At 32.6% G+C, this 26302-nt stretch overlaps 1 protein-coding gene across 1 annotated transcript; it reads right to left on the reverse strand.

Moving 5' to 3' along the window:
- On the reverse strand, window positions 1-24781 carry LOC148179790 (putative 3',5'-cyclic phosphodiesterase pde-5). The gene is made up of 11 exons (XM_088030430.1): window positions 24612-24781; window positions 24320-24425; window positions 23826-23960; window positions 13514-13588; window positions 8901-9210; window positions 7245-7446; window positions 6063-6289; window positions 5670-6013; window positions 4658-5199; window positions 3781-3939; window positions 1-1413 (listed from the first exon to the last, which is right to left on the reverse strand). Exons 1-11 carry the CDS (start codon window positions 24711-24713, stop codon window positions 898-900), a joined length of 2718 nt encoding a protein of 905 aa, XP_087886556.1. The 5' UTR covers window positions 24714-24781; the 3' UTR covers window positions 1-897.
- Window positions 24782-26302: the final 1521 nt, after the last annotated feature.

The raw sequence follows: 26302 nt of genomic DNA on the forward strand, positions 1-26302 counted from the left end.
ATATAAGTAGTCTGAATAAAGTAAATAAAATATAAATAATAAAACGTATAGCGTTGTGTTGGACTAGAAAAGTTGATATTGAAGTATACATGTAAAGACGCAGATTTGGTTCATAAAAGATGTCTATAAATCCACTACATCATATTTTATTTAAAAATATAATATACAATATATTGGTCAAATTTAGCATCAAAATAAGTGTTCCTTCAACCAAATTCACCAAATTTTCAACAAATGAAGGAACAATTATCGAAAGCGTGTAGTTTATTCAAGTCAATACTGCGACAATATGTAAGATAAAAAAATAATTTAATTAAAATTTATAAGTTTAGTATACAATAAAGTCTCTTGTTGTTACACTGCTGAAACATCACAGCTAAAATCTTGATAAGCATTGGTATAAATATATGAATTAGAAACGAATTCGTTTATGAGATGTCAATAAAACTTTATTAGTTCGTTTTTTCCTGTAGATTCTTCTAAGAAGTAGCTAAGTATAGTGAAAGCAAAAACAGTAGTGTTTAATTAATCTACTTATTCAAAATAATTACGAAGCGTCTGTTTCTTATGTAATTATTATGCAATGTCCAGAAAAAGGTGAATCCTGGAAAAATTTATTGCTATCTCGTGTTTATAAAAAATAAGAACCAGTTAATTGATAGAAATACAGGTGATAGAATCTATTTAGCTTAAGATTATAATGCATCTACTTAACTAATTTTGATTTAGTTCCATTAAACTACAATTTATTAGTGTTATCTTAAGACTCTAATGGACATCATTGGTACACTTATTCCTACTTATAATAATTATTATGTTTGTTTAAAGTGGACAGTTTAAGAATAGACGAAACGAAAAGTTGCAAGTATCAGATCTAAAAAATCTGGCAACAGCCATCTACTTATTTTTCTCTTTCTCTTTGAATTCATCATCAATTTTGCGCCACCGTTCCAAGTTCTCTTGACACATGTCCAGCAACGGCTTCGTTTCAGGAATAAGTGTATGCAACAATGTGTAACAAGGAACACAAATACCGGTCAAGAAACCGACTTGAGACGCTGGCTGTTGATCAGGTTTCTTTCGGTCCATCATCGGAATCGGTATTCTTCCTGCTTGTCGTTCTGCATCACCCTGTTCGTAAAATTCCTCGAATATCACTTTCACGGTTTCCACTTGGATATCCCATGGTTTAGCACTCGCACTAAGATCACTTCCAGTCATTGATATCGCCAGTAATAACATTCTGTGCTCTGCATTGTTCCACGAGAAGGAGTTGTCTTGGACTAATTCGTTTAGTTTGGCTTTATTGGGAAAGAAGAGTGCTAAATCGGTGGCGAGGATGCAGTGCTTAAGTAAACTTAAGACTTGTTTGTATTCAGTACTTGAAAGTTTGGCGAAGATATTGTGGCCCTCCTGCAAAAGTTTCGTGTATTGATCAGATCGGTTAAGACAATAGCTGCGATTAATTAGATATTTATTGGGATTAAGCGAGGGAAGTCGGTGGGATGGGATTATTTTATTTCAATTTGCTAGTTAAAACATGCAAAATTGTGATAATTGACTCGTGTGGAATAACAGACTAAATTTGTTTAGAGTTTTAATTTGAAATTAGCTTAATTGCAGATTTCGATTTGGATGTAAATTACATAGCAGCTAGTTCGATGGATAGTCAATAAAACAAATTTATGTAAAATGCCGATCAAAAACTTTTTTTTTTCAGTTTTCCGTGCGCTCTCGCAATTTGCAATAGCTGCAGGTACTATATTTCTTGAAATGAGGCACTTTATACGGGACGTTTAGTTAATAACCAATCAAAAAAAAAATATTGGTTTTACTGTATTGAAATTAAAAATAAACTCTAACTGTAAATTCTTGTTTCCTTCAAGTTCCAATTCAAACAGTGAATAAATTATTCGATTTCTTCGGTCGAGTTTGTTTGCATTGAAGAGCAGACTTTTTACTTATAGTATTAAAACATTTTTTCAAAACGTTTTTAGTGGCGTTTAATTTACATTTGTATAAAAACTGATAACAGGTATATCTAATAAATAATAGAAATAAACAAATAAACGTTTCTTTCTAAATATTTGTTGACGTTTTTAAACACCCTGTTCTTCTTTTGATTGAGGACCATAAAAGAAGCAAAACAAAAAATTTAAATTATAATTTTCATTCTTAATAAAATTTGGACTTGAGTTTGGATTTTTGGCACGTTGCTGGTCGTTTATAAATAAAACATTGTGAAAATCAAACTTCTTTCTTTGGTCCAAAATATTGTAATTTGGCACAGTTACCACTAAAATTACCAGAATTGCGAATTTTACTGGCAGGATGTCGGAAATTTTTGCTTCGTTTTGAAAATAAAAATTTCTAAAATCTGTGCTTTTTGTTCTACAATTTTGCAATTTGATAGAGTTAATGCAAGACCCAAAAATAGTAAAAAATTAGTAAGTTCCTTAAATTTTTTTGCGGTAGCACTAAAATTACCAGAATTACTAATTTTACTGAAGGATGTCTGAAATTTTTGCTTCGTTTTGAAAATAAAAATTCCTAAAATCTGTGTCTGTGGTTTCACAATTTTGCAATTTGGTAGAGTTAATCACGACCCAAAAATAGTAAGTTCCCTAAATTTCATTGCCGTAGCACTAAAATTACTAAAATTACTAATTTTACTGAAGAATGTCTGAAATATCTGCTTCGTTTTGAAAATAAAAATTTCTAAAATTCAGGTCTTTTGTTCTACAATTTTGCAATTTGGTAGAGTTAATTAACGACCCAAAAATAGTAAGTTTCTCAAATTTCATTGCTGTAGCACGAAAATTACCAGAACTACGAATTTTACTGTAGAATGTCTGAAATTTTTGCTTCGCTTTGAAAATAAAAATTTCTAAAATCTATGTCTTTTGTTCTACAATTTTGCAATTTGGTAGAATTAATCAACAATTCAAAAATAGTACGTTACTTAAATTTTACTGCTGTAGCACTAAAATTACCAGAACTACGAATTTTACTGAAGAATGGCTGAAATTTTTGCTTCGTTTTGAAAATAAAAAAATTTAAAAAAATTTTTTTTTGTTCCACAATATTGGAATTTGATAGAGTTAGTACACGATCCAAAAATAGTAAGTTCTCTAAATTTCATAGCTGTAGCACTAAAATTACTAGAATTACGATTTTTACTGAAGGATGTCTGATATTTTTGCTTCGTTTTGAAAATAAAAATTTCTAAAATATGTGTCTTTTGTTCCACAACATTGCAATTTCATAGAGTTAATACACGACCCAAAAATAGTAAGTTCTCTAAATTTCATTGCTGTAGCACTAAAATTACCAGAATTACGAATTTTACTGAAGGATTTCTGATATTTTTGCTTCGCTGTGAAAATAAAAATTTCTAAAGTCTGTGTCTTTTGTTTCACACTTTTGCAATTCAATAGAGTTAATACACAACCCAAAAATAGTAAGTCCCTTAAACTTTATTGCTGTAGCACTAAAGTTACCAGAATTACGAATTTTACTGAAGGATGTCCGAAATTTTTGCTTCGTCTTGAAAATAAAATTTTTTAAAATTTCTGCTTTTCTACAATTTTGAAATTTGGTAATGATAATACGTCACTCAAAAATAGTAAATTTCCCAAATTTCATAGTTGTAACACTAAAATTTCCAAAATTACGAATTTTGATGAGTCTTTTGCATTTCTATTTGGTAGAAAGTTTTGGATAGTTTTGGACTTTAGAATGTTTTAGCAGCTTGTGTGAGACAGTTACTAAAAAAATAACCTGTTGTAAAATGGTGACCGTTTGGTTGAAATGGTGGTGTTCCATCGTCGAAGTAGAATAAATCGCAGCCAAAGGAGATTCAGTGTCCAACATAAACTTGTTGTTCTTCCCGCGATGGTCGAGGTCATGACATAGTGCCCCTATGTACAACGCCAGACACTGCGATTACAAGAAACTGTTAGATAAAACACACAAAGACTTGTAACAGTACAGGAGAGACAAAGTCTTCGTGACTGATTACTCCATCATTACGAAAATTGGAGTTTCCATTGCGGCACTTAAACTTTGATAGTAACCGGTATATTGACGTTATTGATTGGTGTATTGGCAAAACGTTAACACAAAGTAAGTCTTTACAATTTCAAAGCATCCTTAATTGAGTTGTTTTAATGAAAATCCTTCGATGTTTTATTCAGGATTTACTTTGTGAAGTTCTGACCTGCAGGTACAAGTAAATTACGCAACAAAATTAATTCTTGAGGTAAATTCTTCTTCTTATTACTTTTAAAATGCACGGTTGGATACAAATGTTGCTTTCACATGTAGACGTCAGTTTTTATCGGCGCTCCTAACTGAATAGCCGTGAAAGGATGATTTGACAGGCAGATAAAAGCATTACGTCGGAAGCTGTTAATTCCCGATTCGCCCTAAACTCCCTGAAAGTGTTTATTTATCTTTCGAACCCAAATATGTCGATTGGATCGAAGGATTAGCAAAATTCGACACGGCCAAAATTTGAGGTGACCATCAAAAAGCGCACGGTGAATGAATCTAAAGATAAAAATTCACGTTTTCCATTCGGTTTAAAACGTTCAGACGTACGCCAAAGTTTACATTGAATTACCGTTTGCGAGAACTGTTAAAAAGAAATACTTACTTCGTTAGGTCTAAAAGCGCCTGTCGAATGCTTTATGAGGCTATACATCGAGTTGGCAACTGAAAACCCATGAGTCCAATTATGATACGGCACCCTCCGATAATTTTTCTTAACAGTGAGAGCAAATCTCATTAAGCAGTTTCTATCGAATCTGTGAAGCCCAAAGAGATCGATGAACATGTAAATTGCGTACACGGCTTTATGAAAGTCTTCCACTGCGAACGGGTTGAAGTAGTAATTGTCCACTCCCATTAAATCATTCGGTATGCCGTTAGTTAGTGCAACTTGGTATTCTTCTTCAGTGCAGCTATTATGATAACTTAAGACTTCGAGAGCGACTTTGTATTTTTGTTCGGATTTTCTGATTTTGTCGTAGAGTTTGGCGTGGTGTAGGGCTAGACCACAATACACCGCAAACATCTCAAAGGCTTCTTCATCTTCACTTGTGAATGCTCCAGAGTGTTTGTTGACCATTTGCACCACTCCGATGACGAAGCCTCGGATAAAAATCGGCATGCAGAGGATGGTGTTGGTGCGATAACCTTCAGGAGAAATTACTGTTAGTGCGTCTTCGAAATCGATAGAGAATTCATAAAGTTTAAACCAAATTAATAATCCCTTTTTAATATCGTTGACACAGAGGAGCCGTCTCTTAATTAATATTAATCAAATTATCGATTTTGTGGGGGTTTAAAAATCACCTCTGTTCTAACAGAATGTGAAATTAATATTCCGGCTATCTGTTTAGTTTTCCGCTCGACAGGGAGAAACGGCGGTTGAGTTAATTTTGAAACTCCGAGCGAAATGACAGGAATTGATATATTTTGAACGCGTTTGATTTTTAATTTTTTAATGTTGACCATCCAAATCCGAAAGAATAAAAAATGTTGGTCGCTACAAACTTCGCAATTCATCTTCTTCATCTAAACATCCCAAGTATCGCAACTAAATTAGGTTCTCCCCTATATTTCTATCAAAGTTCCCATAAGTTCCTCATTCAATAATAACTCACCTGTCAGTTGATCGACCGTGCGGTTAAATCTCGAATCAGCATAGGCATCTTTGATGTTGAGAATTTCCCCGGTCATAGCTACCTGTCCTGCGATTCCGGTCCCCAGAGGAAACCGAATCTCCTTTGATGTGTCAACTTTTACGAACTCTTCGTTGTCACCACTGCCAGTCGAACACTCATCAGGATTTTTCTCAACTCCCACATCGAATATCGTGGCGTACAATTCCTTACTTTTATTGTCCACCAAAAATAACGAGGCTCTGTCCGCATCGACCAGTCTCTGAGCAAAATTCATTACCTTTATTACGAGCGCGTCCATGCTAACCATGTCTTGGAAAATTGATCTAGAGAAAACAAGTTGAAAATGGTTTTCTTTATTGCAATAAAACGTACTTGACAACTGCCAAGAGAAAATCGTTTAGTTTTCTTTGTTTGTTCATGTTGAGGTACAGATGCGCGTAGTGGAGGGCGATTCCTCCCCAGACGAGATAACTCGTTGCGATTTCCTCGTCTTCTTCGTAAAAGGGGCCTTCGTGGTCACGACGCCACAGTTCTAGAACCGCGGCTAATTGGCCGTCGGGCTGCATTAACGCTTGACATAATACATGAGCGGTTTCGCCCTAAACAGAAAAAATGCTAAAATTAGATTTTGAGTTGAGGAATTTTGAGAAAAGCCCAAAAATGATTTACGACGACATTTGGCACAGAGTCCGCAATTTAAACTTCGACAATAAGAAGCGGGAAAAGAAGCACATAAGTAAGTACTTGATACCGCCGAGACAAGAGAAAATGGATGGAACGAAGTGTGGATTTCTAATGAAGTCGGCTGTAATCGCTGATGAGATCACAGACATAAAATTTTGTTCTCTACTCATTTATTTGTTCGTTGATCGTATTCCAAACATTTTTCTCATTTCTTTATTTCTCTTTCGTTCCCAAATATTCATAAAATTCGAATGACTGGAACCAGTTAGTTAATTAGATATTTTCACAGTTACAAATCTGATTATCAGTTTTGAAGATCAAAGAAAATCGCATTGAATAGTTAAGCAGCCAAAATAAGTCCTTTGTTGGTAAAATCGATTTCAGCAGACACTGTCTAATTAAATATTCATTAGTTTTATATGATCTAAGATCTTTAATCCTCCGATTCGCGTTATTACGTGCCTCGAATTAGGCATCATCGGAACAAATTATTTAATTCGAATTAATTGCCGATTAAACCCGTCATAAATTCAAAGTGTCACCGTCAGCTTTATGTTTATTAGTTATAGCCCCAGTAATAAATTCAAATTAAACCGCTAATAAGACATAATTTGATTTGTGTGAACCTCCAAATTTATTAAACAAATCTCAGATCTATTGATTGTTTTACCACCGAAAAGTTACAGCTTTCAATTCTTGCGCTAATTAATTAACAAATTAGTTACAGTTATAATAACGCCGGTTCAGCGAAATGTTAATTGAATCTATTGTTTCTGGGTGTGATTATTCCGACGCTCCTGGACAGATCGGTTTAATTAATCCGTTTTTTTTTTGTGAAAAAAATGAATATAATTCATCCTAGATACGTACCTCGTTTGGAATTCCATCGGGAAAGCGAGGATCAACGTCACCCCTAGAAAGTCGAACAGGTTCAAGAGTTTTAGCAACGTAGGACGGTACGCTGACCCCGCTTTTTATCTTCTGCAGCTTCGGTTCTCCGTTTTCATTCTTACATTCTATTCCTAGAAACAGGGCTAAGTTGGCCGGGTCGTTCTTATCTAGGAGGTATAATCTGCAATATAATAAGATTTGCTCAAAATTCGAGGGATTAAATTATTTTTGGCGGACTTATTTGCATATTTGCAAGGAAATATTAGCATTTTATTTTAGCTACTTGCAAATTACCGTACAGTCAATTTTATAATGTTAATAATAATAATAATTTTCCTCGGGTTCTTTAAATGAGGATGCAAGTATGTACATATGAATGAAGCGGTTGCAGTTTCTGATTCGCTTTATTAACTCTACCAAATACTCCCGGCAGTTTTGTAATTGGACAAATTTTTGTATTTTATATTCAATACACAAAGGACGAAATGCAAAATGTGCAGAAAATCCAAGCTCGATTTCTTTTATTTTGTGCAATAAATTTATTCGGCTTGTGTATTAATTAGCTTAGAAATGTATACAATAGGCAACAGCTTTGGATACCTAGTCAATGAATGAAAAGTTACGATCGAGTTTTTGTTATAAAAACCAGTTGAGTTTTAATACGGTTTCACACTCTCTATTTTGTTTCTTCGACTTTTTTTTGCGGTCTTAAAAATTTTAATGTGGAAACGCTAATGTGTAAATTTTTTTTAGAAAAATTATTATTTTTTAAATTTGTAACTGACGCAGGTTCTGCTATATCAGTAAAATTTAGGGAAGTTTTTTTTTTGGATTGCATATTAAAGGTCACAAAACGCCCGGATTTTCCAATTTTCATTTTATTGCTGATTCATTAATTGCAACAAATTACAACATTTTAGATCAATAACTACAAATTCTGGAAATTATGATAATTTAAACTGAGGATTTCGATTCTTTCTTTATAAGCAGGGCAAAATGATGAAATTATAAAAGATAACAGAATAATTTTAAAAACAAGAAAATAATAGAAAGAAGCCAAAGCACCCTGTTAATTAAAACGAAATTAAAACGAACAAGACGTTCATTATTTTTGTACTTATAATGTCAAAACGTTTTATTCTCTAAGCCAAATCCCCATGCAGAGATTCTTTGTCCAAACTGTATATATTTATTTCTTTGAAATTTGCATAAACCCAGTTGAACCCTTAATAGAAGACAGAATGATAACGATTACGAAGTACGTGGCTAGAATATAAAAGATGCAATTTTATTTAGTTTAATCGTTCATCCAGAGCACACAGACTGCAAAAATGGTTTGATTTAATATAAATTAAAAATTATAACCGTGAAAATAGTTGTTAATTACTTCCAGCAACATGAAAGTTTAACAGACCTAACTTGGCTTAAGACCAACATTATGAGCAAGTGAATTCACGCGGTATACCATTTTAACTAGACTAAAAGTTTGCAGCTAATTAATGTTCCATGAAGAAATTCAAGAAAAAAAATTGTAATTGGATCTAGCGTAAAAACTGCACCGGAATTTAAATCGAACTATTTTAAGTTCTCGCAAGGTATTTTATGTTAACCCATCAAAAAATAGAAACTATTTACCTAAAACCGTCCGCACTCACTGCGGAACAAATGCAGTTGGCCAATTCCCACAACACATGATCTTTGGTGGGTCTAAGCTGTAAACTGTGTGTGAGATCCTGGAGCATCTGCCGTTTGTCTGCGTGTACACAAAACTTCCATCTTGAAAGACTAGTTTTCCGCCCATTCCGAGATGCTGTTTCCGGCTTCTTCTTCAAACGTTGAGATTTACGTATGATCCACCTTTCCAATTGCTCCACCTCCACTTCGTCCATAATGTAGCGCTCCAGGAAATCCGGATGGCTGATGAGGTAATCAGAAATTTGATCACCTGGAAAAGTTCATTTTTATTTGTTATTCTCGAAAGAATTGGAGATTGAAGGCGGTAATGGAATCGCGGTGGAATGTATGTCCAAGGAAAGATGTAAAAGCTCTAAGATTTAGAGGCTTTCTTGGCTAAAACTATGTAAATCTATTTCGGTCGATATTTTGATTATTTGTGGAGCAAACTTAAGTTATTGGTACTCATTTTATGCAGAATTTCACGCAGAATCCAAAACTGTCCGAATTTTTCTTGTATGTCAACAAATAACTGAATTACAAGCAATTGAAGTTTCGGGTAGTGAATTTTAAGTTCTGAAATTTTGTTTGCTCCATATCTCAAACTTTGGCAGATAGAAACATGCGGATTTCGGCATCGTTTTTCTCGCAATTTTGGTAGCTAAGAATTTGAGTAGAAAAATCAGCACTTTACTAAAACAAAGGCTAAAGGTGCGAACAATAATTAAAAATCGGATTTTTTGACTCCATTCTAATGCTCCATTGTTCTATCCGTGCTGATGTTCAAATTCTCCATTACATTAGATTTCAATACATTAATCAGTCGACCTTTTTATTGCTTGTAACTAAAGTCAATAAAATTTACTTTTTATTACCAAGTGCCGTAAATGTCACAATAAATATCAAAAGTGATTATAAAAAAACCAAATAAACTTCAAACTTTATACGCGAAGCGATTCGAGTCGAATCAATATTGAATAAAAACGCGATTTTAATTTATTTCTTGTCTTGTTCTTGTATTTTGTATTAATCATGTACAGCCTCGCGATGAAACTGATAAAGCACCAGTCGCAGGAAACAGAAAACGCCGGTGCTGGTAATAAGCTTTACGAGGAGTTTCAGCTTATCGTTATGAATAACTGAAAAGAAAATGCAAGATAAATTATCCTTGTGGCGGAAGCACCTTTTGCCACATTATATTAAAGTGTCTATCATACGAGATATTGTTTCTTGTTGATTAAAAAAATCGCTTATTGATCCCATCTTAAGGAAAGCTCTTAAGCGCGGTTTATCTACCAACCGGGGCTTGAAATTAGTGAAAAGTTTTTTGCGCCCGCAACACTACAATAGAAGTAATAAAACACGACAATGTCCATTACTTTTATTTCTGCTACATAACATTTGAAGGGCTATTACAAAACATGGCTACATAAGAAAGCAACGGTAGTAAAGAAGCTGATTTCATGATCTAGGAACAATAAAATTTATTGCACGTTACTAATGCAACATTGTTATCAAGGACAAAGGAAGTCAAGATTAATTCATTTCTGAATCATTGGCAAGAGGCTACTTTTGGCACTAGTGCTAACAATTTTTTTGGCACTGCTGTTTAAAAAGCTATTTTTAACGTGGAAAGTGGCTGATATTTATAGCACAAAATGAATTAAGAAAGATTTATTTCTGCAAGGTATTACAAATTACAACAAATGGTTCACCGAAAGACGCAGTTATGCATAATTTAATCACACCTTCAGGTAGTAAAAAAGCCTTCAGGTTCACACGTAACGTTAAATATTGTTGATTCAGCAGAATATTCACTGGAGACACTCGCGACGACAAAATATTTATCTTGAAAATAAACGAAAACACTTCTAAGCTACGCTGAATTATGTTGATTATCTTGCATAATTTATAGAGTCTAACCTACGGTTTTCAGTAAAATTTGCTCTAGCTAATGGAATGAATACGATCGAAGGGGGATTTTGCACCCTTGCTTTTTCGTAATTGTAAGAGATGGAATTTTTCACAATAAAATTCCACAGTTCCAGAGAGGATCTATTTTAGGATTTGAGGCTTTTTTTGGGTTTCACTGTTATCTTTTGAGTGCTAGGTCAGTTAGGTCATCAAATGTACTACTGATAGTCGTTGGAATTTCATTAGCAGTTATCTTTTTTAATAAGTGTAAAGTATGGAAACTCCCGAACAAAATTGGGTCTCTACTTTTGCATAAATCTACTTATTACTTAAAACTGGCATCAAAAGAATATAAAAAAATCAGAAATAAAAAGAGAATTAGAAGTAGCTAAAAGGGAATTCAAATCCACTCCAAAGAAGCAATGAATTTAGAGGCAAATCTAGAGAGAGATTCTGGAAAGAGACTCCAAAAACCTGTAGAATAAAAAAATAAAATGTAACTTCAGCCGTTTCAACATAAAAAAAAAAAATTTGGAGCCACTCTCCCAAAACAAATTAAAAAATATATTAGGTGAATCAGATTTAACTTTCAAATTTTTTTTAAAAAATGTTTAAATTTAGTATTTACAAAATTCCGACATTTAAATAATTAATTTTAAATTTAAATTGATAATGATAAAAATTGATTAATGATAATTGAGTGAATGATGTTTTAAGGGGAACAACCAGTGAAAAATTTTGAAAAAAATTGATCAATTTTTTTTTGCATAAATTGATAGTCTATACACGCAACATACAAAAATTTTAAATAATTTTTGGGTTACAGCTATTAGTATAATAAAATATTAGAGCTCATAACTAGAATAAAGTTATCTTTAAACGCCTTTTCCTCGAAACTACATTTTTCAAATTTTCTGACAAATCATTCGATCGCGATCGTCTTAAAATTAATTAATTAATTAAAATTTGTACTGATTTTAGTGTTTTTTGTTTGGCCATGAAACCAATCAAGGGGTAATTTCTGACTTTTTTCACAGACATTTATCGACTACTATCTTCATGTTTGCCTGTTTGTCTATTAATTAAAGGTAGAATTAATCAAAATGTAGTTTTTCTGCTTCAAAGGCAAATTAGTGTGTCAAATATTTGTTTTATTTGTATATGTTTTTCTGTACGTTTTTCTCTCCAGTTTTTCGATCGTACAAAAAATTTTGGCGGGCCAAAAATCATCAAATTTTCGAGTGAAATTCCACATTTTGTTTCAAAACTCTGCCCATTTTTCAAATTTTAAAATTTCTCTACTAGCGAGGGCCATTGCATGAAAAATATCTTCCAGTTTAATAATGTTTGTAATTTTTTTGATTTCAACCACTGTGAAGGCCGCAATCACTGCAAAGTGGAGGTTTTTTTTAGTGGCCTGGGAGCTACTTATAACTCGGAAAGAATTAAATATTTTCTTATAAAAATTTCAATTTTTCTTTATTATTTATGTTAAAAATATATCCTCCAAATTTTAAAACATTTCATGCAGTACTTTACATTAAAAAAATCTCAAAAATCATCTTTTTTTTAGGCGGTCAAGTATCAAGGACTAAAAGTCAAAATAAACTAAATATTAATTAACGCCTGAAAAATGTCTAGGAAATGCTCGTCGTTCGAATTCGGATTTCAACACTTTCCTCGCATTTTCCAGCCAAGTGAAACAAATAACTTCTGGATAATTCGCAATAGATTTTTTTGCGTATTTTCCCCAATTGACTAAAGACAGTCAGAGCAAGGAATGCTAATAAAAAAGTTGGAATTGTAACCAGAGGTCAGAGAACAATAATTGTCACTTTCGTTTTCATTCCAATTCATTCCCATTTTCCAGTAAAAAATTTCCACGCCAACAAAAAAAATGATAAACAACGAGTCTGTACATAAATATCAATTTGTTCCTTGTGACAATAAAATTAAAAAAAAAGTGTGATGGACATATCAAATCGTAAAAATTGGAGTATGAGCGAATTCTAAAAATTTCAGTTCGTTTAACACCGGCGCGCATTTAATTTTTGTTAGAACAACGCCACGTGTCGTTGATAGCTTGTTTTCCATACAAATAGTGATATCTTTAACGATACGCGGCAGAAAGCAGAAAGTTGTAATTTATAATATAATGCACCAATTTTCCATGCAAATTAGTAAAATTTTTGCATCCACAACCAATGCCGATGGCGGTCTTTAGCAATATCGCCACAACTAACAATGACAAAGTAAAATATTTATTCACCGATTATAAAAATATTTCGCCTCGTTTATGACAATATCTCAAGTGATCATTATAGTGACAAAATCCATTAAAACGACCGGCGATATCGACGTTGTATGTGGCAGCTTATTCACGTAATATAATACATACATTAATTTATATTGTTGACGGAAATTTAGTACACATTATCAGTGTGGTGTTTTCTATTGTTTATTAAAAACTACGCAAACAGATAAAAATGTGACCCAAAAATCGCGCCATTTCTCTCTCCATGGACAAACTATCCTCCAGTTCCACGAATAACTTATAAATTAAGTCAAAACTAAATAAAGGTAAGCAAGATAAATGTGATTCGGTGTCCTGAAGCTACTTTCGTAAGTGAAATTTATTGATAAATATGCTGATCTCTCACCTGTAATTTGAGCTGGCGGCATGGCTTGTAGAGATGTCGGCGAGTTCGCGACGTCATTCTTCAGTATTGGAGATCCTGTAATAAAAACGGCATTTTTAAAATACCGATAAAGTTATGAGAGGGCGATCGCTGGAATTCAATTAAACACCTGTTGAGAATAATTGAGTCTTTACCCTTTTAATAAACTCTGTTTACCTTGCACCGTTATAATGATTAGCCTGTTGAAGGCATAGGGGCCCTTGTTTACGTGTTTGTTGCAATATCGGAGCTGTGTTTGCTAAAAATTATCAACAATGTCCGTAAGTTTGCGGATTTGATTGTGCACGGAGCTACTTCTCGTAATTATACTAGACATGGTAATCTTTAAACAAACAACGCGAAATTTAATTAAGTTAATACTACTGGTTAATACAAAAATTAGCTAAATCCGAGTGGTTAGACAAAGTTAATTTCTTTCAAAACGGAATGGGAGGACAGGTTCGGTTCGTTTACATATGCCCATAATTTTTGCCCGCCAGACTAGGAGATTAATCAAACTAATTAGCTCTTAATGGAATTGGCGAGATATTGTATTAAAACACACTTAAATTGTTAAGATTGATTTGCATTTCGTTATGTAAATCCCAAAAATCAAGCAGACATCCCGATTAGAACCAATTAAATTTGATACAAGCCGATCCTTTTAAATTTACCAACATTTAATTAGTTTTCTGTTATTATAAGAAGGCCAAAGAAACGAAAATGGCTCGATTTCGATCGCACGAACACCGGCCGAGTGTGTGTTAATATTTGCTAAACGAATAAATAAACGGACAAACTATATTAAGAATCTCGTGTAGCAACTTATCACAATAATCTCTTTATCACTATTCACACAGATAAAATCAGTATTTATTACATTATAAGATTCAAAAAACAAATGTTGCTTTTTTAAATTATGTTTACCTGTGGGATGATATCGTGTTAATAAACACAAGAATCTTCAATAAAATTCGTATAAAAAGACACTTTTAGAATTTTTGGGTGAGCTGTTAGCCTAAAATATTGTTATAATTTAACCAAAATAACATAATCAAACGGAATTTACGAGACATTACGTGTTTTAAAAAGTAAATTACACTTTCTATTCATAGACATAATTACATGCAAACATTTCTCGGAATCTATAATCAACAGCGGATTAAGTAAATACCGAGTTTAATCGATTATATCTCAATTAATGAGACAATCATCGTGGAAGAAACTTTGGCAAAATTTTCGACAATTTGTTGCGTTCACGGAGCGTTTAAATGTAATCATTATCAGCAAAAATATTGCCTAGCCATAAATGTATAGCTTGCTTGTTAAACAAGCTCATGGAATGTTACTAAATTGAAATATTTAGAAGTAATATGTCCGCTGGAATGTTGGAAATACAGGTTGGTTAAAGTATGAAAATAAAGTTGATTTAACATGACCGTGTGGTGGTTATCCTGTTTCTTTCATGTCGTTGGACGACAAGGACGAAATAAAATTTTAACAACTCGTGGAGAATGAATTTTGTGCTATAAAATATTGATTTAAATAACTGAACATCGAAATTAATCTTGCGCCTGCAGCTAGGAAATTTCATAAATTTTATTACTTAAATCTGTTAAAATGTTTGAAATTATATTTGACTATGATTTAAAAAAAAACATGAATAGAATTTCTATTTAGCGAACGCGAACAATCATTGAGAATTCTCAAGCAATTGCCAAGGATTCCAAAGAAAAATTTTCATTCTGGAAGATCCTGGATAATATCTAGACAAACATCTAGAAAAAAATATAAAAATGTTGTATGAAAATTGTGTTTGTGCTAACTAGAACTATCTTTTCTAGTCTATGGATGTACAAATCCTTATCATTATCAATTCACAGTTTATCATTTTATCAGTTCATCTCATCAAATTAATCCACTGACGTTAATGCACAGTTGATTTAATGAAACTATGTATTTCGCAAAATCCCGGGATTAAGAATCTATTATTGCATTTAATAATTTCCTTTTAAGATATAGATTTACTCAACTCGATATATCCTCGACAATTTGAGGAACATTATATTAAAATGATGCGTTGGAGTAAAATAATCCCCTCGGCGTTCTGACAGTTATTGTCAAAACAGTTTAGTACGTTGTAAATACGTGCTTAATTGGAAGAGAAGATAAAACGTTGGCCACAAAACAATATTATTGAAGACAGTTGTAGGTAGCTCCATATCTCCGGAGTTACGATATCGCTTCAGTTGTTGCTAAAAATCCGGTATTAAACTTATCGAATTCAAAAATTCAAGCTTATTCTATTTGCGGAGCGATTTTAAGCTGTTGATACTCATTTTACGTAGAATTTCACGCAAAATCAAAAACAGTGCAGATTTGACCCGTACATCCACAAATAACTGAATTAGAAGTGACTGAATTTTCGAAAAGTGAATTTAAATTCTTTTTTGCTCAATATTTCCGAAACTACGATAAATAGAAAGATGTGGTTTTCTCCATCGTTTTTCTCGCGCTTGTCTTGCTTAGAATCCGCTTTCAGATATTTAACATTCAATGGTCAACTTTTTTGGGAAAAAAAAATCCGACTCAAACGATGAAAAATTTGGAATTTTTGTTTTTTCGACCGCCACTCCTAAACTATTTGACCTACCGATTTGAGATTTGGTCAGTTGATAGACCCCAAGCTGTTTTTTCGATTGATGTATAACTCAAAGGAATGAAACGTCATTTTCCCACCAAAGAAGTTGTTTAAAAATGACTTTTTGAAAACCTAAATTAGTCAATATTTTATTTATTTGTGAAGCTAGCTCAAGTCATTGTTACTCATTTAATGCAAAATTCCACGCAGAATCCAAAACTGTGCCAATTTTTAACGTACGGCAACAAATAACCGAATTAGAAACGTTTGAAGCTTTGGGTTGTCGTCAGAGGGCAGCTCCGGTGGTCCATATCTCCGGAACAACGACAGATAGAAAGATGCAATTTTGGCCATCGTTTTTCCCACACTTTTGTTGCCGAATTTAGAAATTCAATTTATCAGTTTACAATATACCTACTTACCAACATCTATTTCGGTCGAAGTTTCGGTGCTCCATACGCCCGGATCTACGACAGCTAACTTAGCTTATTGTCGGTTCAAAGTACACAAGTAATTTAATAAATTATAGCGATCCCGATACCAACAATGTGTGAAAAAACAATAAATTGCTTGAAAGCTTTCACTTAAACTTTAATGTCTTGGAAAATATGTCTCCGCACAACTTCCAATTATGTAGAAGATTGAGTATTAGAAGCTTCCCCTTGACGTCACTTCTATCCCAGATGACAAGGACCGCTAAAATGGAGTTAATTTTATAAAATTGGCAAACTATGATACAAACCCAAAATTTGTGGTTAACAACAGCTGAAAGAGTGGAAATTTGACGCCGAATCAATGTTTTTAAACATTTATGTAACACCAGTTTGTATTTATTCATCAGTCAATAATTAAACAGTCGACGTTAATTAAAATTCAACTGTAATTTCTGGAACATAAACTATTTATATTTCGTTTGAATGCCTGGGGATTGTATTTGTAAAATTAATAATTTTCCACGTCATTTTGTGATGATAATCTTGGACGCAATACATCATTAGCTAATAATTTTAATATCATTCATGGAGGAAAGTACTGTTTTGTCTAACCATTATTACCTCGAGTAGAAATTTCGTAAATCATTTGTCTCTAAATACCACCGACACTTGAAGAGAAAGCGGTATGAGTATCGAGAAATACTAATGCTATTGTTGGCTTTAAACCACATTTCAAAATATCTCCAATCTGCCTTTATAATTTAAACCACTTGTGCTCAAACAATCTATCTTATAAAGTCATTTGTGGTCCTTTGACACACAAAAAAGCAAGAAGTTGGGAGCGGTCCTGATAAAAATTCAGAATAATGCTCTCTAATGTGATGATTTGATTAGTTGTCCATAACACAAACTTTCACAAATGTGATTTAACAAGTGTCTATTTATTTTGTCAAGAGTTCATTTATCAAAAATGTTAAACATGTACTTTTCCACTCAAACTAATTGGTGGTATTAATAAACATCACCTATTGTTTGTAAAGGTGTCCATAATTGAAATATTGTATTCCAGAGGTGTCACAAATGATGTAATCAAAATTATCTATTGAGAGTTTAACCTTCATCACACTTATTTGTATAATTTTCACAGAGAACACCATCAAATGTTTAAGTTGACAAAGCAAAATAAGAGCACGGAACATAAAAACCACAATTCTCCGGTTGAAAATAAAGGAACAAAGAATAACCCGAGAAGGTAATAAAAAATACGATTTCTCATATAACTATTTGTTCCGACACATGATGCTTTCATAGGTTATCAATACTGGTCCATTTTTCTTTCGGAAGCAATTGGATTTTGAGCATCAAATAGTAAATTTTCATTACAGGCGCCGCGACGAAGATTTTCTTATATTGTCTGCAGGATTGTTGAGTTTATGATTTTACTTTAGTTTCCTCTGCTATTCTCCAGGATTGTATGTATAAAATTTTCTAGGATTCATGATTCTCGGCAATTTTTTCGGCTACTTCTCAGTATTCTTTGAAATTCGAACGTATGTTATGCAGGACTCTCCAGAATTCTCTAGCATACTTGAAGATTTTCAAGAATTTTATGGGATTTTCTAGACTTTTCTACCATTTTTCAGACTCGTGTAAATCTGTGTAAACTCCTTGAAATTCTTTGGGATTCCACATTTCTTTAGGAATTTCTGCTCTGCAGTTGTCCAGGATTCAGAAAAAATCGTCAAAATATTGTCCTTCTGGACTCAACATTTTAGAGGATTTTATCGAATTTTTTAGACTTTTCTGGGATTTAAAACTGTCTAGGATTTTTCAAATTCTTTGGATACATTTTTTATAATTTTCAAAAATTCAAAAATTTGTAGTATGTACACTATTCTATTTACAAAGTTTTAAAAAATTTAATTGCATTTTTTATTATTATAAAATAAAAATTTCTAAAAATTTGATTTTTTAATCTAAATTTCTTGCAAATTCGTAATCTTCTTAAAAGAGACAAGAGAAACAACATGAGCAAATTTCGTTCTTTTGAGACAAAAAATTAAAGAATTACAGGGTGTTTCAAAAATTTCTATTTTTGGTCGATTTTTTCCTAAATTGACACTTTTATTAAGATAGTCAAGAATGATAATTTCCACTAATTTAATAAACGCATAAAGAATAAGGAAATTATATCTTTTTGATTATTTGAGAAAGAATTTTATTTTATATAGATTCTTTATAATCTCTATTAGAAAACTTTTTTTTTCAAGAACTTTCTAAGGTTGTTTTGAAAATGAAAATTTCCCGCATTTGTCTCTTCTCTTCTGCAATAAAATTGTGTAATTTTATTCTGACAAAAATTTTGACTTAAAATTCCATAATAAGGAAGTTAAAAATGAAAACTAAACTATGTAAATTTGCCACCTGAAGTTTTAATCTATCATCTGATTCTATTGTTATTCTCCAACGATAAGAAGAAGGCAAGTACTGTTAGCCAACTTCGATAATGTCAATAAGTACCCACGTCATTTTTATACAACCTCACCAGGACATTATTAAATTAATCATTGAAACCGAAAGATTGATGACGAGACAATAAAACTTTTTAAACCGGTTTCAACACTAGTGGCTCCAAAACAATTAGAAAATTATACCCATCCAAGGAAAATCTTTTTGATTTATTGCAGCGTCCCATCATGACGATTTAAGACCTGCGAAGGCAGTTAATCAAAAAAATTGCAACCGGCTATAAATCTTGCGTTTATTTAAAAAAGGTGCTGCATAAATTTACAAAACAAATTACACAGCTCTTTATTTATAAATATCGCGGAGCTTTACCGCTGTCAAAGAAAAACCATTATAATTTTTATCACGTTACAATGAAGAAGATGAAAAATGAGACGCGCGTCTGGAAGAGTTTGTCTTTTTAAAACGGAAGCTACGGACTATTATTTCGTGTAACAAGTTAGTGTACTTGGGGACAATGAAGTCGACTCTCTTTCTCTGCAAAAAGAAAACTTTTATGATGTTTGCCTGATCATAAATACGAAATGCGTGATAAAAATTATTCATATCTCCGCGATAATGGGTCTAACAGGTGAACGAATTCCCTTTCGTCCCAGACGAGTCCAGAGAGCCTCCGACAAAATTGGACGACAATAGAAAATTGTTTCACAAATGAAGACTCACTTTTTTGCTGCCGTCCTCTGCAAAGGGTAACAACAGTTCGCGAAAGAGCACTCCACATGTCATCGCGGTCTTTCCGGAGCACGACGCGTTCGGATCATGGCACTTTGAGATACTGACGTTGCCGAAAGCGTCGTCTGCTATCTTGATAAGCGAGAGATTAACCAAAACATGCGTGTGCGCTCCTGCTCTAGACATGTTGCGGCTTTTGAATGATTGTTAAACACTTAGATTCTGCTAATCATTAACTTTGGAAACAATAGACGATATGATAATTAATTAATGACGCTAGTCAAAGTTGATGGGTGCTATCACCGATCCACTTTTATGACGAAATACACAAATTTGTTTTGTTGCTTCACGTAAGCACTTCAGATTATGTCAAAAGCTTATAAGCGCTAAAATAGCTTGGGGATAGAGGCGAGTATCATTTAAGTACTTTTTATATCAGATATTTGAGATTAACGCGCACTTGGAATAATAAAAGAATCGAAATGGTATTTTAGGATTTCCTATACACCGAATCAAATTTAGATCGAGCTGTGTTTAGTGGATTGGCCTTAAGCAAGTTGCCGACAAGTAACGAAAATTCGATTTATTACAAAAAAATTCTCTTAGTTTCCATATTACAGCACAGAAGAAATTTGGTGAAGGTGCGCTCTTGAATTTGTTAATTGGGCATGAATACACACCAAAAAAAACTTTTCTTTATAGAAAAATTAGTAATTCTAGTAGGTTTAAAGTTGGCACAATGAAATTGGGGAAGATGAATATTTTAGACTTTCTAAAATTATATATTACAACTTCTTTCTAATAGCTTTTTAATTAATTCCCTCAAATTACATAATTAAAGACTATGAAATCTACAAATTTAATTTCTGCGCCAATCTGTGATTAATTCAAATTATTAACAAGTTATTTTAGTTGACGGTGAGAACGAATAAAACAAACTCATCATATTTCAACATTACGTCTCAAATTTGTTATTAATTTATTAGGTTATTATACCGCATGACGACATTTTGTTTACATACTTGTTTACACTTTCATGTGTTTATTTATTACACCACAGAAAAATATAATGCATCCACCTAATTGGAGGGTCCAAATAGCAATTATGTACCCAATTATTACTATTTATAAACTTGTATCATACATTTTAATTAAAAATTAGTTAATTCAAGTTAGTTTAAATTTGGCTGTTATTAAAGTGAAGAAAATCGATTTTTGTCTCATTATTTACAGTTGACGAACTTTGAAAAGTCGTGTAGAAGTCATGTCAGAACAAATTGGATAGTCCGTAATATTCAAAGTTTGTTAAAAATTTGAGAACCGAGTTGTTAAAAGCTAATTATATTATTTATTAGGAATCTCGTTCCAGAAATTGCAACTCTTTGTCGAAGTTCGCAGACAAGACTCTGATTTCAGCGAGAATATCCGAAAAATCATAGACAGACTTCAGATTTTTATCAGCTGGCCATTGGCACCGCCTGTCTCAAATTTCTATGTAAATGAGTTTGATAATCTGGGCTGGTATAATTTCTCTCGCAAATCATGCATATGCACAAGTACATACATAAAGTTACGTGGAAATGGGCCAAAATCTCGGAGTTTAATAAAATTACACCAAAATACAAATTTGTGGTCTTGTTCTAACCGACAATTAAGGAAAATAAACACGTATTTTATTTACAACTAGACATACCTGTCCGGTCAAATGCTGCAGAGTAATATAAATATATTATAGCAACAAACATGTCATTGGAATGCGATTTTATAGTTTTGGGGTCTGAGCGTTGGATTTTACAATTCCAATCGGATCGTTTTATCTATTTTACAAATACTGTTATTCTCTTGGTATCTAAAAATCAGAGGATATAAGTCGGCGTTTCTCAACCTTTAGTGTTCGCGACCCAAGTTTCCATATTAGTTTTAATATAGCGAAATTACGCAACATACATATTGCAATATAGAGTCCATTGTTGCGTTATAAAACAAATTTTTATAAATTAAAATTTTATATTGAACTATAATTAAGTCAATTTAAACGTAGGAGTAATCAAACTCCGTCTTGCTTATTAACTGGGTTAAGTCAACAAATTTTGAAGCAGAAGAAACAAATTTGCGATTAATTTATATAAAAAAATATTTTGAGTATGAAGGAAAAATTCCAACATTTTTTTGTAGAATTAATAATTTTGATAATTTTATACGATTGGTGGCGTTACTATCTTAAATCTAATTTTTCCTGCAGAGAATTTATTGTAGCCGCCAAATTTAAAATGTGGCTATGTGATTGGCCGTTCAGCAGAGCGAGTTACAGTCGGTTTAGGTTGCAAATGTTCACATTAGCAGTCATTTCTTTATTTAAGGTTGGAATCTTGATGGATATTCTTTGAAAACTTTGAGATGACAAGGTTGGCGTCATTGTCTCCCCCAAATTTGACATTAGTAAATTTTGACATGAAAATGACTGTAGATCAAGGTTACGTAATTAATTAGTGGGAGACCTTGAAAATGTTTCAAGTGAAGTGCAATTTTTTGCAGATGCGACTGCTGTTTAAAAACGGTAACAAATTTAATTCTGATACATTGCACGATCGTCTTTTGTACCCCAAAATTTAAGTCGCATACAGTCGCGCCACATTATTTTGGACGTCAAAGTCAAATTTGTCATAAAGTTTTTTGAGAAAAAAACATTGAAATTTGCGCGTCAAATTGACGGTAATGCATAGACTACACTAAAAATGTCAATAAAATGATGTTCAAAATTAGTTGGCTGCGAGTGTAACACGGCCATTACAACCTTTGCAATAGGAACGAATTACACCAGCAATAAAGTTGTTTTTGTTATGTTAAGTGCAGATTAGCAGTTTTTTTATAACTCTATATGTGTTTCATCATTATATTCTGCATTTAGTAAAAAATTTGACATTTGGTTGTGGAGCCATTTTACATTACATGTGGAGTATTTTCTGCAAAAATCGCTGTGCGTCACTGTGTTATGGGTAAATCAGTTTAATGTCAATGTCAGTCCAGGCTAACGAAAAGTTGGGAATAAAAACGCTAATGAACGTGGTAGAGAAATGTTGGTTTTATAGTGCCAAATTGTTCAAATTTGGAATATTTTGAGTTAGATTTTTTGTTTTTTGTGTTTTTAAAAGTGTTGTGACTTCAGGTAACTTTATGATTAATTCATTTTTAATTAAAATTTTAGTTTGGTCTACAAAGCAAATCGGAAAAAGTCACCAATCGAGATAAAAATTGGCCCTTTTGAGGGCTCCATTTATTTCAAACAAATTAAGTATTTGTAATACCAAATTTTTGAATTGTTCACTCTGTGTAGTTATTTAACTTATATCCCTCAAATCCTGCTAATTTCTAAAATTGCTCATTTGTAAATCGGTAAATTCTCTGCAGGAAAATGACATTTAAATTTCAGTATTAATTGTGCGAAATTCCAAAATTTGGAAACAAAAAAGCCACATTAAGAAAATTTTAACGTTAGGATAATCGAAATTGGAATATGAAATTTGGGGAGATTATACAAATGAGTATACCTTTCTGAGTGATCTAATAACTTAACAAATTCGTATAACCGGGGATATAAGTGGATCTTTTGCATGATAAGGAAGAATTAGCTCAAATACAAAAGCTTTTATGAAAGTAAGTGATCGTTCATATTTTCATAAAGGAAAGGAAGATAAGTAATTAATTGGAGCTCCATGAGCATAGTCAACAATATTTTAGCATTATTAGTAGTCACTAGCGCGCATTTTTATAAGTTTTCGCATTTTTTCCGAAAATATTCGGTTGCGCAACACTGATTTCCAATTAATTAAAAAAATAAAATAAAATGAAACGAAAAACAAATCTTTGTTTGTGTTACAATTTCTGTGATAAAGAGAACTTTACTTTCAGATCTCAGATCGGCAACCAGTAATACTTAAAACAAATCGATAAAGACCTCTAAAGTTTCCTACAATTATTGATTTCCAATGACTGTTTTTCAATAAATTTAATGCGTACTTACTACTATCACATTTTCTGCGATAAACGCCGTACTTTGAATTCTTTACAGTGCCCGAATCGCGGCGATGTCTTGGCTCCAAATGTGCAGAGTGATGCATAGATGGAGACTCCGGGCAGTGGTGAATCTTGGAAGGATCTAAAAAATTTCAATTTCATTGTTACAGAATTTTTCCCAAAAAATCATAATTTTTGTGTGTCTGAAATAATATTGTGGATAAAGGTAGAATTTTTATTTTGTCTTTAAAATCTTCACAAATTTAAACAATTCCTAGTAATTTTAAATTCCAAAAATGGCATAATACGCGTGCCAGACATAATTGGTGTAACTGCATTATTATAGACATGTCAGAAACGTGGCCTGCAACGTGTGAAATGTGACATAACGCGCCCAAGTTAATTAATCATGAATTAATTATCCGAGTCAATTTTGACTAATATCAGTAATAATTGTTTCACCTAACATTAAATTACTCAGCTCTATCTTTAATTACTTGCCATGTATCGGTGGAAGTTTCCTATTTGGATTTCGAGGTGTACCCCCCACGACTCGAATTTCAGCTCCAGCTTCACATCCATTAGTCGGTGTCACAATTATTTGCACCTGATAAACGCCTTCAATTACTTCGTGTAATTTGTAATTCTCAATCTAACATTTTTTTATATATCTGACCGAAAAGTTAACACTTTGCGCACACAATTAATGCTCTAGATTTAATTAAAATAATACAAAAAACTCTGTGGGTGGTCATGGAATTTAAAAACTGAGTCATGCTGGACTGTTTCTTACTTGAAATTGTGACTGTCGATTTTGTTCAGCAGTGAAAAAAGCGGAATCATCTTCATCTTCTTCTTGTACCTCCGACAGAGAAACCGAACGTTTAGCACACATAGCACCTGCACGAACTGTCGTTTTTAATTTAAAGTGCCTATGAGGATTGTTCGTGATATTACCACTATTTGTTTAAGGGCGGGACGTCATTAATCAAACTCTAGACCGGATAGATATGCATAAAATCGCGATAATATTTTTATAACTTACCGAAATGAAGATGTGGCGACGGTAAAAAATTTACGTTTTATGGCTTCATCTAACAGTTTGTTGGAAATTGAGACTACTCTAACCTGTTTGTTTTTTAAATTGCTGCTCGTGTCGTAAAATCGGTTTTGGATCGTTTCTAAATTTTAATGGGCAGATTGTGCAAGGTGAGACATTAATTTTAACGTTAATACCTTAATGAGATGAAAAATGAATTGCATGTAAATCCGGTACACGGCAGTCTTAACATATTGAAACTTAATTAAGTAGGTTGGCATGATGAGAAATTTTATTAGAACGTTATCAGTTCATTAAACGAAGGTATTATCAATTATCACTCATTTTCTATTTTGGAAGGTAAGAAATCTCGCCATTTTTATTCATTCGCAACCCATATTTACATAGTTTTTTCATTAAATCTAATTTATTATACCCATTAATTGGAACGGATGTAGTACAAGTGGTGGTCAACGCAAATCGGGTCACTTACATTCACATAAATCCAACAGTTTTGTAGAGTTTTCACATAAATTTTATCGCAGCTCAAGAGTAAATCACCTCCATTCTTATCAAATTTATAGATCAAAATCGCATCGCAATCGGTGCAATATAAGCGGAATTGCTTCTTCCTTTCGGGATCTCTTTTTGCAGCCACTTTCTAGAAATATTGTTTTAATTAGAAACGGGAAAATGCGCACTTTTGCACGCCGTTTTTTCCATCTTTTAAAACAAGCTCTAATTAGTCTTAAATATAAAACACCGGCGCAAATTAGAATGATTCATGACGGATATTTTCAGTATAATTAAAATACATTTTAAACAAGTCGGAAAGTTTTAAAGGAAAATTAATAAAAACTGGAACTAATTAAACAAAACAACCAACTAAGTGTTATTAATTATTATGCATAGTCGCGGTTTATTATGAATTCTTCCGTCCAGATTAATTTATTTGTATACGGGAGCCGCGGATTTCCCACAGAGAAGGGAAAACGCGATTTTATTGATTGTATGTGATTACAAAGTTTGCCAGAAAAATGAATGAAATGACCAAAAACTTTAGAATGAAAATTTTCACGTTTATTTGAAATTTTTTGCTTTTTACAACTGTTAAAAACATGATAGAAATTACCTAGCACAGTGACACAATAACCCTGTCACATAATATATGCAAATTGCACGTAAATGCCTATTGAAGTCCTCAACAAATTGCAGTTTTCTGCAATATTATATGGGTAATTTTATCTACTATATACGGCGGTTAATAACATAATATTACATCCGTCAAACTGTGGCAAAAAAGCAACGGTAAGTTTGGTTTAAACCAAGCAAAATATCGAGAGATTAATTGTAAAACGGTAATGCTAAATGCCAAAGTTTTAATGGAGTTTCGCAATAGTTTAAAACTTTTATGGAAATTATGAAAATTACTCCTCTTTTGCTTA

The sequence above is a fragment of the Gnatocerus cornutus genome, chromosome 2 (assembly GCF_029298725.1).
Source record: "Gnatocerus cornutus isolate USDA-ARS CGAHR chromosome 2, icGnaCorn1.1, whole genome shotgun sequence".
NCBI classification, from domain to species: domain Eukaryota; kingdom Metazoa; phylum Arthropoda; class Insecta; order Coleoptera; family Tenebrionidae; genus Gnatocerus; species Gnatocerus cornutus.